Source organism: Kwoniella dejecticola, chromosome 1 (assembly GCF_000512565.2).
Source record: "Kwoniella dejecticola CBS 10117 chromosome 1, complete sequence".
NCBI classification, from domain to species: domain Eukaryota; kingdom Fungi; phylum Basidiomycota; class Tremellomycetes; order Tremellales; family Cryptococcaceae; genus Kwoniella; species Kwoniella dejecticola.
In genome coordinates, this window is record NC_089301.1 from 1,944,254 (window position 1) to 1,958,988 (window position 14,735).

Sequence of the window (14,735 nt, forward strand, 5' to 3'; positions counted from 1 at the left end):
ATTCGACGACGTCATGCGATGGGACCTGCGCAGGGATCGTCACCGTACTCCATGTTGAAATCATATCTGGCGTATGGCTGGCTGTTTACGGGGTAACCTACAGCAATTTGCTTTGTAATGCTTCAGTGCATAACGCATCATTTAGACTAAATATAAAGCAATTTCCACACGCAGCATGGAAATATTGAACACCCAAAGGATATGATAAGACAGATCTGACGCAACCTAACACTGTAAAGCAGGATTATGCAACGGAAAAGGGTATATCGATAGAATGGTATATCTAAAACTGAGGTATTGTATGACATTCGTTCTTTGTTGAAGATATGATCAAAATGCCCGGAAAAGAAGTAAATCATGATTCATGAATGGATTGGCTTATCTTCGTTTTGAGAAAAGCTAAGATGCCAAGTCTGTCAGATCGTGTCTCCTCGCGAAAATGACTTAAACCTATAATTAAACTCACCTTATTGAACAGAGCCAACACCTTTGGGACGTTCAGTTGCACGTACTCCAAATCCAGCATAGCTTGCTGGTCTTTCTGCTTTTCCAGCAGATCATCGATCTTTAAATCCATCTCTAATATCGGTTTCTCCCGCCCCTTGAAGTGAAGAGCGATGATGAATGTTCCAGGAGTCGGTGATGTGATATTGAAATAGATGTTTACTCGTCTATATCGCACGAACATCAGCGTGTTTTCCTGGACGTGAACAAATCGAAATCGCCCCGATGGCAGAAAGTGGTGATTCCGATTAACCCACCTGTTGTCCGGTACATTGCTTTCCATGATGATACCCTCTTTCTCGAATTGACTATGGGTGAATCTATATGGTCCTAATACTTGATTCTTGACCTGCTTCTTCTCCTTTCCGTTGACAGTCACAACTCCGACTCCACCAGCTGATCCTTTCTCTTTCGACGATGTCAATCTGACATTCTGCAGATAGGCTTTGTACTGCTCCAATTGACTTCTAAGGTAATTGTTATGATCGCATATGGTCTTGTACACCGCTTCGAGAGATCTAGTCTCCAGGACAACCTTTTCCTTGGCGTTGCCTAGGTGGACCATTTCCGCAGCGACTTCGTCCTGTATGATCTTGTATTGGTCCGACGCGTCGACTACTCCGGCAGATTCCAACTCGGATAGTAAAGCTTGGACTTTGATACCTCTGCGAACCAGTACAGGATCTTTCGAGGTAGCTGCTCTTTCCGCTAAGCCGGGAAGGTCGATGGGTCGCTTATCCGCTAATTGAGGCATTGATCGGAGCAGTTGGACGAAAATCGATTTTGCTTCCATGTAATTGATATCGTTCTGCGTCACGCTGTCCGACATTAAAGCGGTGGACAGGTCCTGGATGGGCGTTTCCCATCGAGAGTAGAGCGGTAATTCGATAGACCTGTTCTCTTTACGCGGTACTTGTCCCGGGGCCGCCCCAAGATCATCTAACAGTATCCGCAAGTGATGTTTCTCATTAGGTGACTGAGTAATTCATCAGCTATGATCTAACACATCATTAAACATCGTTCACCAAGGAGGACTCACCAGTACCTCCATGTGTTGCATCAGTAGAGAGTGTGTGTTGTACAGCTCATTCAGCGTGATATTGATTTGCAGGTCCTTCTTGGATAGTGCCATGTATTGATCCAGCTCTAGCGATTCATAAAAATCTCCTACTTCGCACAAGGCATTCAAGAATTGATTCATCCTGACTTTGTTGTTCTCCACGAACGGATTTAGGGACATCATGTACTGTTCTTTGGCATAACTTGGCTTATTGGCGAGATTCTGCAGCATTTTGGCGATCTGCGAATGGAGCAGTGTGAGTTATCTTGGTGTCTTGAATAGAGAGACGATGCATGTAGGACATCTCAAGGTGCTGACTCACCAAGGTCAATGTCCTCCTTGGATGTTTCGCCGGAACTCCATCTACTAGCATATATGCCTGAGGTGTAACGATGGCAGGATTGATGAAGCGCAGGAAGAAGAATCCACCGATCAATGAACATATACTGGCGTCTGAAGCGTCCGGGTATTTCCTCTACAAGGAGTGGGTTAGGTTAGCTCCGTAAGATGACAATCGCTAACTCCTGCAAGCGAGAAATCTACTTACCCTCGTCAAACTCCTGATTTGCTTGCATATCCACCTGATACCGTAAGGGACCGTGTCCATACTTTCCATGATAGTCGCCAAGAACGTGTTTGCAATCTCCATCAACATCGTCAATCTAGGCACTATAATGGCTTGAACGTCGGCATTGGCGGCTGCTACCTCTGGCGGTACACCACGAGGCAGCGATGGTGGAAGGGTTCCGGTGTCCTCCTCTATCTGCTGTATCATCTGTTCGTACACCTGACCATTCACCCGTCAGCTGAATCTGAGTTAGACCACTTGCAGACAGCTGAACTCACTTTGAGCGGATTGATCTCCAGATTCAGGTCCTTGTGCTCTATCAGACTATTTATCCGATCTGCCAGTACGCTTTTCAGGTAACTTTGACCAGGTCCTCGACGTGTATATGTGGTCATCATCCGCGACACAGGCGTGTTCGCCCGCAATAACGATCCGAACTCCGTCGTCGTCTCAAACTGGGCGGATAACACGCTCTTTCGGTATCCATCAGCTTACCTGACCGGAGCTCACTACGGAAAGTTGAAAGTTGGACTCACCTGGAACATCGTCAGGAGCAAGTGCTCTTCCCTCTGTTCATACTGATTCCCATACAGCGTAAACATCACGGTCTGTAGCAGAGTGTCGATCTCTGTCAAGCTGACAAGTCGACACAGACTCGCAACATGCCTAGGCTCGCTCTGAAGTAGGAAAAACAGGTTGGCGTATTGGTTCATCTTCCTCTCGTCCGGCCACAGCCCACTATCTTCATCTATCTCTTCTAACGTTTCGGCAACTTCCCTTTTCTCGTCCGCAGCCATCCTATTTTGAATTAACAATGCTATTCTAGAGTCCAGGTACCGCACATCCCGTTCTAATACAAAGTTCTTCTTCGATTGAGACGATATCCGAGACTTCAGATCACGTAACCTCTTTTGCGCTCGAGCTAGTTCGTCTTCCAGTTCTACGTCTTGCTCTGCAGCCAGACTATACATGGCATTGACCGAGTATCGGTTGGTCATTCTGTTGGTCAGTCGTTTGGATGCGTGAGAATGTGATGATCCGGAAGGCGAGGCGAGTCCGCCAGGAATAGAAGAAGCTGTCATAGTCATGGTTGACATCTTCCCGGTAGCGTCTAAGCGAGATATCAAAGACCAAGGGAGACAAACGGCCTCCTAGGAGCAAGTATATGTCTATGGAGGCCGAATGCAGCTATTTTAGTGCCTACGAGCTGTCTTCGGTAGGTCCAGATTCGGTAGTGACCACGCGATACCAATAAATCAATGACTGGTGTGGTGTGCTGTCAAGGTACGACAAGTCGATTGTGTATGTCAATGATCGTCCGCAACGGTTGATTGGGCGCCTGGGCTGAGAGGGAAGATGTTATCGCTGGCTTTGATGAAAGGTTGTGGAAGCTAGTCAGTGTATGGGACAAAGGTATTGGTGAGTGAACAAAGGAGAACGCGTACTGTTAAATGCGCGTTAAGTCGATTTGTTGTTGTTCTGCCGTCATTAAGGCGAATTGCGAAAGTGCTGTTCCAGGTTGTCAAGGAGCAACAAGAGACCGTTCTGGAGAGATAGCAGAGACTGATTATATGGTATTGTATAACGCTCTTTAGACTGATGAATGAGATGGGGTGTCGATGCTATCTACATGAGTCGGAGGGAGATGAATTGGACATTGAGAGGAAAACCCGAAACGAGATTGGGTTTGTGCGTTACTGGACGGGGAGATTAAAGTTAAACAACAACAAACAAAACATTACCCAAATTAGGTAACTCCTCTACGTAGATTCCTAATTCCCATTACAAAATGATGCTTAATCAATGTCAGTCCCTTATCGCACCCCTTGCCATGCATCAAATGCAACACGCTAAGATTTTGGATTGTTTTGGTCCACCTTTCAATGCGGACAGTCCTGGAGTGCAGCTTACTACATTTTGATGGTCAGCGAGGGAAGAAATAGACGACGAGCTACGTGGCGCGCAGCAGCTTGAAAAGTTCTTTGCATAAGAATTATACAAAGAAACAGTGCCCCACCTCTGCCCTTCTCTCGAAACCCAGCCTGATCTAGAGCCCAATGTCTATTTCTTTCCGGACCTGCAGACCGAAGTATGTCAGCTCAACACCAGACATGAGAGGATCAACAGGGGAGGGGAACAGGGCAGCTTGAGGTCGGATGAAGCCCGCCAGACCAGACAGCACTCCTCTGATCGAGAAGAGCAAGACCATGCCTTACTTCTTGATACCAGCTCCACCCATAGGACCCTTTCCACTGGCTAGCGGATCGAGTGTATCAGCAAGAGACTACTTCCAGTCGAGGTTGCGGTCCACCCAAATAATCTGGCGCACTCACCCTTAGCGGCAAGGGCTTTCAGCTCGGCAGCCTCCTTCTTCTGTTTCTCCTTGAAAGCAAGATCATCTTCGTCGCTGCGCAATGCGGGCGGGTCAGCAGGTTGATTCCAGGCGATAGACAAGCCTGCTGACACGAGCTAGGCTGCAGGCTGCCAGGGACTTACAGCTCCTTGGTCGCCTTTTTCGGGGCCTTCAGAGGTTTAGCTATAAAAGCTCGTCTGTCAGCCTGGTCTGATGCTGTCAGATTTCTGTGAGATGGGCCGAGCTCGATGGAAGAGGTTGAGATCCAGATTCCAGGCTCGAAAGTGTAGCGCCGACTAAGGGCACAAAATGCGGCCTCTTGTTTGCGTCGCAAATGATCGCCTTGGTTGAAAGGTAAGACTGACCTTTGCCACCTGGAAGCCATTTCAGGTTAGCGTCAGCTGACTTTTCACTCTCCATGGGAAGACTGAGCTGACTGACCTTGTCTACCGGCCATCTTGACTGCAAATGCTCAGGATGTATCGACTATGTCGCGTCGAACAAGATGTTCAAGATATGCCGATCTTTTAGATGTCGAGACCAAAAAACAACGAGCAAAAGGAAGGCACCAAAAACAACGGAATCAAATCGAACACACAACTCACTTTCTCACGGTGTGTGTGTCAGCCAGGAGGGAATCTGGTTCCGACTACCCCTTGCATTTGTAGACCTGAACTAACTTCCCGGGACAGGACAAGAGGATGATACAGCTGGGATCTCGCTTGGCTTTACGCAATCCTGGGTTCCCCTTAAGGCCAAAGATCACATGGGTTTCTCTCCATGGAGTCACCATGTACAACCCGCCGGTATGGGGTTGAGATGACGTCGGTCTAACATAATGTTCTTCCTCTTAATTGCCTGACACCTGCTTCCGCTCTCGGCAATCTCGGACCGGTAAATGCTCAGCATGCTTGGTCTAGTCGTTGAAAAAGTCATCGATCTGGTGTATATATATAGCTAGCAAAGCTATGCATCATTTCACAGCGCTCCTCTTCTATTGTCGCCTGTTTGAATCGATTGATGAACATCTCGAACCCAGTCAACATGTGGACTCGATCATTGCTCCTTTCGTCCGCAGCGTTGTTTAGCCTGGACTGGGTTTCTGCCCAATCATCATCTGCTGCCCCTGTTCCCACTGGAGTGCCCATCCAAGGGGACTATACTGGACCGCTGAGACCAAGGGTTCACTATTCACCTCCAAAGGTGAGTCTGACACCCCGATCATTGCTTGGCCCGGTTTGCTCGTGCGCTGATTCGCTGTCTAGGGTTTCATGAATGATCCCAACGGGCTGTTCAAGGATAATAACGGGACTTGGCATCTGTATTACCAATGTGAGCTGTCTCTTGCGGACATCCTTAAGCACCACAATCACTCTCAATCGAGCTAATCACATGGTCGGCGCAGATAATCCCACAGACGTAGTAGCTGGTAATCAACACTGGGGTCATGCGACCTCACCCGATCTATACGACTGGACTAATCAGCCCATCGCCTTATTCCCTCCCAACTCATCTACAGGCGTGTTCTCGGGATCAGCCGTTGTGGATAGCAATAACACCTCGGGCTTCTTCCAAAACACTACAGAAGGCGTAGTAGCCATCTACACACTCAACACACCCACAAAACAAGTCCAAGAGATAGCTTACTCGTACGATGGCGGATATACCTTTACCCCTTATTCTGGGAATCCCGTGATAGATGTCGGATCGAATCAGTTTAGGGACCCCAAGGTGATCTGGTACGACGATCATTGGGTGATGGTGATTGCTTATGCGGCAGAATACGTGATTGGGATATACACTTCGCCTAATCTCAAAGACTGGACTCACGCCTCAAACGTATCTCACGTCGGGTTCTTGGGTATCCAATACGAGTGTCCCAACTTGGTCAAATTGCCCGTCAAGAACTCAAGCAGCGATACAGCTGAAGATGGATGGGTCTTAACTATCTCGATCAATCCCGGTGCTCCTCTCGGCGGATCGATCACTCAGTATTTCCCTGGGACATTCAATGGAACGCATTTCAACCCCTACGACGGCGCTACAAGGTTATCGAACTTTGGTAAAGATGATTATGCGGGACAGTTCTTCTACGACGAACCCGTCAGTATAGGCTGGGCGAGTAATTGGGAATATACAAATATCGTGCCTACCGCTAGCGAGGGCTGGAGAAGCTCAATGACTCTACCCAGAAATAACTATTTAGTCGATTCTGGAGCAAGGGGATACCAACTGGTCCAAGAGATTTACGATGTCTCGCCGGTTCTGTCGAATCAGCTAAATACATCCAACAATTTAGTCAACTCTACTGTAGGAAATATCACCTTCAATAACGGAGTTTATTTCGACATGAACATCACATTACCTTCCAACGTCACTTTTGCCGCCACCGCTGCGATCAACTTTACTGTTTCTACTAGTTCGTCAAGAGAAAGCGTCAGGGGAGGGTATATTTTGTCTTCGTCGACACCCTACACGATATGGCTAGATAGGGGCCAGACCAACGGCTTTGATAGTCCTTTCTTCACGGACAAATTCTCCGAGAGTCAAGTGAGTGCTTCAATCAGGGTCAAATCACAGTACATCACATCGCATAAATTGAGAAGAGAGAGATTGTGCTATCTACGCTCTGAAACTGATGATCGATGTCTGTCGTCGCAGCTGAGACCCGCCAAGAGGATCCAAGGTATGATAGACAGAAGCGTTTTCGAAGTATACGTAGACAATGGCGCGGTGGTAGGCACAATGGATGTTTATCCCGCCGAACCATTCACCACTCTGTCAGTGGGAAGCGGGGATTTGCCAGGGGGATCCGAAATATCTTTCGCTGCTTGGGAGTTGAAGGACGTTTGGACGTAAGGACGTAGCAAGGACCACATTGCTTGATGGGCATAATGCACGGACATTTCTACATGAAAGCGATAGGCGATGCATAACCACCGTATAATCTGATGCTGCCTACAGTACTCGTACCGCACTCAAGCTCGCTCTCCCAACTAAAGAAGCAAATATGGAAGTATCTAATCCAAGTCGACAGTACTAACAAAAAGGTTTTGATTTATTTGTGGGCAATTACAACGTGTATCTGAATTTCAGATCTTGTTTATCGGTAAGATCCTCGAACTCGTCTCCATCAAGGGCCATCGGATCAGGGGCCAAGCCGTCTATGACCATCTGATCTCTTTTCTTGTTCTGTCTGGCGTAATACACTCTCAACAAGAGGAAGAGCGCGACTTGATCCGCCATACATGCGAGACAGGTCGTGTATCCCGAAATATAAGCTGGGGTCTGTCCTGATACCCAAGCCCTATTTATTACCAATATCGAAATGTCAGTCATTCACCCAATTTGCCCCGTCTCAAATAATGAATCTGATGATCGACTTACAAAGGTCCGATGATGTTTCCAACGCAGTATCCGATGAAGGCCATGCCGACTACTACGCTTCGCTTAGTGAATCCAGCAGTGTTTTGACTGTCATGAAAACGAGGGCAGAATCAGCATGTTGAACGAGAAGCAGTGATTGTACGGTAATTGAAGAGGAAAGAAGAAAGGAGAAAGCTCACCTTGGAATACCCATACATAGAGCCAAAGACCCGACGAAAGAAGGCATCAACAGAACACCAATAGTCCTTCCGGCCTTGTTGGAGGTGGGTAAGGCGATCTGAAGGATCATACCGATTGCCGAGGGTAGAAGCCAGGCGATCATGCACCAGTGTCTGGAGTCTTTGAATCGCATAGCACAGTATCCGCACGATGCAATTTCGATGGTCACTGCGGCACCGTAGGCGATACCGAACTGAACATACAACAGGTGCATGTCAGCGTCTGAGTTTTCCGTCAGCAAAGCAGTGTTTGGGTACTTACAAGAGCAGACTGGAGATCCGTCCACCCGATAGATTTGATAATGAGACCCTTGTACGTAGCCACACCTCCGTTGATTACTTCGTTCAGCACACAAGCCCAAAAGATGATGTGTCCAGTCGGGTCGATTCGGGGGTCAAGGGCCTATCCCACAAACTTTAGCCTCCTTCTCTCGGCCGTAGACTTCGTTTACAGCTCATTAAGCTTACCTCCTTCACTTGTTCCCACTTCCACTCTCTGTTGATGATTCCCGTTCTGTTACTTCGGATCCTCTCGACCGCTTGGGCTTTTTGCGCATCGGTTAACCACCTGACCCTCATAGGTGAAGAGGGGAAGATCATGAAGACCACTACACTCCATACAATAGTCATGACTCCCTCGATGATGAAGATGTATCTCCACGAATCGAGTTTCCCGTCGATCAAGCCCATACCGTATGAGATAAGAGCGCCGATAGCGTTGCCGAGCCCGTTCATGGAATACCAGATGGCGACTCTGAAGGGTTGTTCTCGTCGGGTGAACCACATACCGGTGACGATGATGTAGGCAGGGGTCAAAGCTGATTCGAAAACACCTTGGAAGAATCGGACGGCGGCGATGTCGGCGAAGTTTCGGGTAGCGGCGGAACACATGAGGATACCTCCCCAGATGAACATGATGACTTTGGGCAGTCAGGTCAGTGCTCGTCATTCGGCATTTCACTTGACAGCAAGAAAAAAAGTCGGATGAGACTTACCACCTAAGAAACGTCCAATGTGGTAACCTAATCGGGGAATGAGCATCAATACCTCATACTCCGAGGTAATACAAGTGTGACTTGAACTCACGTTGACTCAACCAAGCTTGAGGATATTCAGCAACCAAGTAACCTATGTATTTAGCCTGATAAGCATTGTTCTGAAGATTCAAGAACAGGTGCCAGGTGAACAACAATACTCACCGATGTAGAATAAAGAGGTCAACAAGGAGTATTCTTGCCCTTTCAAGTTCAAGTCTTTCTTGACGCCAAAGACAGCAGCGTAAGCTAGGGCGGATTTGTCGATGTACTGAATACAGTACGAGATACACATCATAGGCATGAGATACATGTCGATTCGTCTCAGCAGTTTTCGGTTGGATTCCTCGGTATAAGTTGCAGTGCCGTGAGTAGCTAAGAAGGTGTTCGCATCTTCCGTCTCTGGGATCGAACCCATATCGATACCTGGTGCTTGCGACTTCGTGACAGGTACGACATCTACGCCGCCCAATGATGACTTGTCGTCATGTGAAGACATCTTCGTGATTTGACTTTGATCTTGACCGTGAGTTGTCATGAATTTGACCAAATGACTAATACTAGATCTGGATTGTAAGATTTTCCGAATGAGTGGGAACGATGTCTTCACCTTCGCCTTCACCTTAAATACTTTCCAATCGTTCTATTGATTTAGAATCCCAGAGAACGCTAGGCCGATATGATAAGGAGAGATAAGAGAGTTACCAATATCTGACTTGACAAAGCTCTCGAGTTGTTCGTACTCCGTACTGCTCCGCGAACTTCGCGCACCTCTTCTCAACATGTCTGGTCCACGGCTCGAAGGCTGGGAGATGCACCTTCAAGTTCGTCGTTCGCCGATGCATAATTGACAGGCCCTGAAAGTCGGTCAAGAAGCAGCCCCATGGATAAATTGAGTTGACCGACATATTTTGGCACCTGACGTTGATGAAATCAACAAACGCATGTTATTGGTTGGACGACAGAGCTGAAAGATAGCTTATCTATTTGGCCGACCGGATTTGTGTTTCGACTCCGATATGGCGTAACTTCCGAGAAAATCAACTTTCATCTGTTCGCCGATTATTGTCTCGTTTCCAGCACACCGGAATTCGGGTTCTGCGCGAATTCTTCGACGCGAAAGTGAAGTTGAAGGCAAATGTCGACTTCCGATTTCCGATAGACTGACTGTCTTTTTGTAAAGTACCTCCAGCGGTTCGTTGAAGCCTGACACGATACTAGCGACTGTCAAAAGACAGACTGAGCAGCTCACGATCTTGACGGACACTCGACAGACCAGCGACAATGAAGATCCAGTATCTGACACTGACAGGTCTATTGACCTTATTGGGAGCATTGGCGACTTCGCAAACGCCCTTGACGATACCCGATACTCCCTATGTACCTCTCCACCCCGAGCTGGAAGCCCAATCCCGTGCATTACTCGCAAAGTATCCTTTGATGGACACGCACATCGACCTCCCGGCGACCATGCGTACGATACATCGCAGACCGATGGACGCGATTCCGAAATTGAATTCCTCGCATCCCGGTCACTTTGATTTACCGAGAGCGAAAGCGGGTGGACTGGCGGGCGCTTTCTTCACTGCTAATGCGCCTTGTCCTGGAGCTTGTAAGTACATCTATCTGCTTGCATTCCGCTATTTTCAACGGCTGATCGGTGGCCTATCGCATAGACGGAAGAGATGTTGGTCCGGACTTCCTTGAACCCACAGAAGTAAGTGCTAATTAGACTCCTATCCCAGAATCAGCTTAATCAAGCTAATGTTATCGACTCAGACCGTACAACATGTATTGGAGTCCATTGACTTGGTGAAAAATACCTTGGCGTATTATCCTGCGCACATGAAAGCTGCTCGCACGGCCTCGGACGTTAGAGATGCCTTCGCGGAAGGCAAGTTGGCTGTATTGATGGGTCTTGAAGGGTGAGTGGGTTATCTATTCAAGCGTATTGTGAGTCAAATTAGACTGACAATGGCTTGCAGTACTCATGGTCTAGCGAACTCACTGAGTACACTGCGAATGTATGCTGAGCTTGGTGTACGATACGTTACCCTCACCCACGTCTGTCACAGCGTGAGTGCGATCATGTCACCAACAACACCCGAAAATTGGTCTGGTCACTGGAGATGCGCTAACCCATGAGCGCCGTCCTGCTCAGTCTTTCGCAAGCTCGAACGGTGGAGGAGCAGGAACATCCGGATCGACCATACCCCCTGCTCATCCTGGTAATGGACTCACTGCCTGGGGAGTGGAGCTGGTTCACGAGTTGAATCGACTGGGAGTCATGGTGGACCTTTCGCATACTTCCGATAACACCGCACGAGACGCTATCAAAGCTTCGAAGGCTCCCATTGTGTGGACGCATTCCGGCGCACGGGCCATCAACAATCATCCTAGAAACGTGCCTGATGAGATTCTCAATATGATCGGAGATGGGCCGGACCAGAATCATGGTATAGTGTGAGTTGTATGAGTACCAACTTCTCCTGAACGCAATAAGATGCAATGCGCAACTCATCTGTGATTGCTGACTACCATATCGTGACAGTCTCTCGGTCCTGTTCTCCACCTTCATCGACCCTAATAACGCTACGACTGCTCGAGTCGTCGACCATATCGAGCACATCGCCAAGATCGTCGGAAAATCGCATGTCGGTTTGGGAAGTGATTTCAACGGGATCTCATCGGCTGTTGCTGGTATGGAAGATGTCAGCAAATGGCCAAATATGGTGGGTCCTATTCCCCTGCCACCATGCTTGGTCTCCTAATCGATGATCCCTGTTTGATTGTACTTGCTGACTGTGTTCCATCATTGTCAATGCAGATCCAGGAGTTGCTATTCAGAGGATGGACGGAATCTGAGATTGCCGGAATCATGGGCGGAAATCTGCTCAGGGTTATGGAAGAAGTGGAGAACGTAAAAGATGACTTGGCCCATCTTCCGCCTTCGCCAGAGATCTATCATAAGCGAACGGATTTACCTGCTCATGAATGGGTCAGTACATTACCACATGCAATAATTTCGTCAATAGAGCAAAGTGAACGAATGCTGATTTCTGCATCTTCGCAGGGTGGTCCCAATATGGCATATCTTGCTCCAGACGTACAGAAGATTGTCGTACAGCAGAAGCGGCTGAGGGATGAGCTGTAGTAGATACTGCACTGTCGTCGATGACCATCACATTCTGGTGTCGTTGATAAATCAAATCACCTTTAGTACTTTTAGAACAACAACCAAGAACATGCATATATGACTCAACATAGGCTGTCGTCGTAATCATCTACAAAAATACAGTACAACGCAGGACACCCTATTCGATGTAAGAGTACAACACGAATATTCGTACATGGAGCTGTGTACGTGACCCATGTTCACAAGTGTCGCGTGACAAGCTGCACGCAGTGAATCAAAGAGGCTTTGTCTTGTCTCCGGTCGTCGACTTGAAACGGGTCTAGGCGGAAAGTCTAATCATACAATGCATATTACGAAATCCTGAGATACTGTGAGAAACGGACTGAACACCGTTGTGATTTACCAAGTAGTCCCCTTTGTAGTCCTGAAAGCCTCATCCATCAAGTCCAAGGCTTTCTCAACCAGCTCTTCCGATATAGTAAGAGGAGGTGCGATCCTGAACACTCCACCCATATGTGCTAGTCGGACGATATTCATCGATAATCCAAGGTCCATGCATCGATCAGAGATGGCGCTGTGATTCATTCAAGTTAGTCAGCATTATCAACAATGAATGAGGCAAAAACCAGAAATAGACTGTGGGAGTCAACTCACGCTCCGAGTACTTGAGCAGAATGTGGTGAATCTGGACCTGAGATGATCTCAACTCCCAATAACAATCCTCTTCCTCTTACTTCTCCAATACATTTATACTTCTTTTGCAACTACTCGGAAATGGCTCATCGATCAGCAACCGGTTGGTTGTGGAATGATACGAAGAAATGGTGAGATATACGCACATCCAATAAACCATTTTTGACTTTCTTACCCAGCTCCTTCGCTCTAAGGTGCAATTGATCTCGAGTGACGATCTCCATGGCCTTGAGCGCCACAGCGGCACAGAGAGGATCGCTGACATGCGTGGTGTAGAATAAGAAACCCTTCTCGAAGACGTCCTGTTCTATCTGCGCAGAGGTGATTGTGGCTGCCACAGGTAAACCACAACCCAAGGTCTTCGAAAGAGTCAGGATATCCGGTACGACCCCTTCATGCTCGAATGCGAACATGTCTACATCAAGGAGCATCTAGTCAGCTCAATCGTACACGGGTAGAAAGCAGCGTTGGGGAAGGGTTGATCACCCACCGCCTGTTCTGCCTACACCAGTTTGAGCCTCGTCGATTATCAAGAGCATGCCCCGTCTCTCACAATGAGCCTTCAAGGCTTTCATGTACCCTGCGGGCAATTCGATGACTCCTCCTGAGGAGAGTATCGGCTCGACGATAGCTGCTGCCAAGTTTCCGGTTGATTGGCCTACACGTCCAGTGAGATGATCAGTCTCCTCCTTTCTCTTCAACAACATTCCCAAGCCATGCAGCTGGTAAATTAGCAACTCACAGTCGATGAGCTCGAATCCGAAATTCAACTCCGCTTCCCAGTCATATGAGCCGTCCTCTTTTCTGAATCGGGATCTGTGGGGACTCGGCGTGGGGAGGACGAATTGACCTGGAGAATTAGGTCCGTATCCTATGACCGAGCGAACTATCAGCCTGGTACGTTGACGAGACAATCGATGGGAGTTTACCTTTTCGACCAGCAGAGTAGGTTGCAGCAGCCGCAGCCTGAGTCATACCATCTATAGCCATATCCAGGATCAGCAACAAGTCGTCCTTTCGCATAAATCACTGAATAGGGTCGATGGGGTAGACGGACTCACGCCAACTAGAAGAGAAAGAGACGACCTCATGTTTCCCAGTATACAGCTTGGCCATCCTCAACGCGCACTCATTACTCTCCGCACCCGTATTGAGGAACTGCACTTTGCTCAATTGTGGAGGCAAGAGGCTCGATAAGAACTTGGCAGCTTCCACCACTGGTTTAGACACGAAGCCAGAGAACAGATGATCGAGGGTCGACATTGAATCGTTGACAACCTGGACGATCTCTTGATTACCGTGTCCCAACATTGAAGACATTTGTCCGGAAGTCCAATCGATGATTTCGTTACCCTCACTGTCGATCATGGTGCATCCTTGGGCTTTGACGATGACCCGCTTGACGAAGTCGCCCCGCCGCTATAACGGATCAGGTGCGAGTCGGCATCGGACCAGAATTGCTGGGCGTCGAAAGTGGGAGCTGGCATTTTGGCTCGGAGATCACTTGAAATGATCGTATGCGGTTTATCGAGGTAGAAAGGGCGAATGTCTTTCTTGGTCGGAGAGAACGTAGGAAGGCGAAGTGTTATCGAGGCGACTTCAAGAAAATGATCGATCGGACGAATGTCTAACTTGTACATATACAAATACGAAATGCATTCATATGAGACAGCTTCGAATATACATACATGCTGGATTCCGCATCGACACAAGTGAGCTGGAACAAGCGCAACCATAACATGATTAAGCCGAATCGGCCATCGATGAAATCCTTAGCGTGAG

At 48.0% G+C, this 14,735-nt stretch overlaps 5 protein-coding genes across 5 annotated transcripts; 2 read left to right on the forward strand and 3 right to left on the reverse strand.

Annotated features, from left to right (window-relative positions):
• Nucleotides 1–378: 378 nt before the first annotated feature.
• On the reverse strand, nucleotides 379–3,229 carry I303_100729 (uncharacterized protein; the record flags this gene model as incomplete). Its single annotated transcript, XM_065968187.1, has 8 exons — nucleotides 379–399; nucleotides 467–671; nucleotides 762–1,480; nucleotides 1,544–1,804; nucleotides 1,887–2,039; nucleotides 2,112–2,351; nucleotides 2,411–2,605; nucleotides 2,669–3,229. The coding sequence occupies 8 exons, from the start codon at nucleotides 3,227–3,229 to the stop codon at nucleotides 379–381; spliced, it is 2,355 nt and encodes a 784-aa protein (XP_065824259.1).
• Nucleotides 3,230–5,529: 2,300 nt separating this feature from the next.
• I303_100730 (uncharacterized protein) lies at nucleotides 5,530–7,344 on the forward strand (the record flags this gene model as incomplete). The annotated part of the gene is made up of 4 exons (XM_018404103.1): nucleotides 5,530–5,688; nucleotides 5,751–5,817; nucleotides 5,891–7,035; nucleotides 7,147–7,344. 4 exons carry the CDS (start codon nucleotides 5,530–5,532, stop codon nucleotides 7,342–7,344), a joined length of 1,569 nt encoding a protein of 522 aa, XP_018266757.1.
• A 213-nt stretch (nucleotides 7,345–7,557) lies between these two features.
• Nucleotides 7,558–9,623, reverse strand: I303_100731 (uncharacterized protein; the record flags this gene model as incomplete). Its single annotated transcript, XM_065968188.1, has 8 exons — nucleotides 7,558–7,792; nucleotides 7,873–7,959; nucleotides 8,052–8,284; nucleotides 8,353–8,493; nucleotides 8,559–9,010; nucleotides 9,086–9,112; nucleotides 9,177–9,218; nucleotides 9,290–9,623. The coding sequence occupies 8 exons, from the start codon at nucleotides 9,621–9,623 to the stop codon at nucleotides 7,558–7,560; spliced, it is 1,551 nt and encodes a 516-aa protein (XP_065824260.1).
• A 785-nt stretch (nucleotides 9,624–10,408) lies between these two features.
• I303_100732 (uncharacterized protein) lies at nucleotides 10,409–12,278 on the forward strand (the record flags this gene model as incomplete). The annotated part of the gene is made up of 8 exons (XM_018404105.1): nucleotides 10,409–10,736; nucleotides 10,801–10,841; nucleotides 10,904–11,049; nucleotides 11,110–11,200; nucleotides 11,286–11,587; nucleotides 11,676–11,856; nucleotides 11,952–12,122; nucleotides 12,198–12,278. 8 exons carry the CDS (start codon nucleotides 10,409–10,411, stop codon nucleotides 12,276–12,278), a joined length of 1,341 nt encoding a protein of 446 aa, XP_018266759.1.
• Nucleotides 12,279–12,659: 381 nt separating this feature from the next.
• Nucleotides 12,660–14,440, reverse strand: I303_100733 (uncharacterized protein; the record flags this gene model as incomplete). The annotated part of the gene is made up of 8 exons (XM_065968189.1): nucleotides 12,660–12,834; nucleotides 12,915–13,024; nucleotides 13,100–13,368; nucleotides 13,444–13,611; nucleotides 13,696–13,824; nucleotides 13,883–13,933; nucleotides 14,015–14,310; nucleotides 14,406–14,440. 8 exons carry the CDS (start codon nucleotides 14,438–14,440, stop codon nucleotides 12,660–12,662), a joined length of 1,233 nt encoding a protein of 410 aa, XP_065824261.1.
• Between the last annotated feature and the right edge of the window lie 295 nt (nucleotides 14,441–14,735).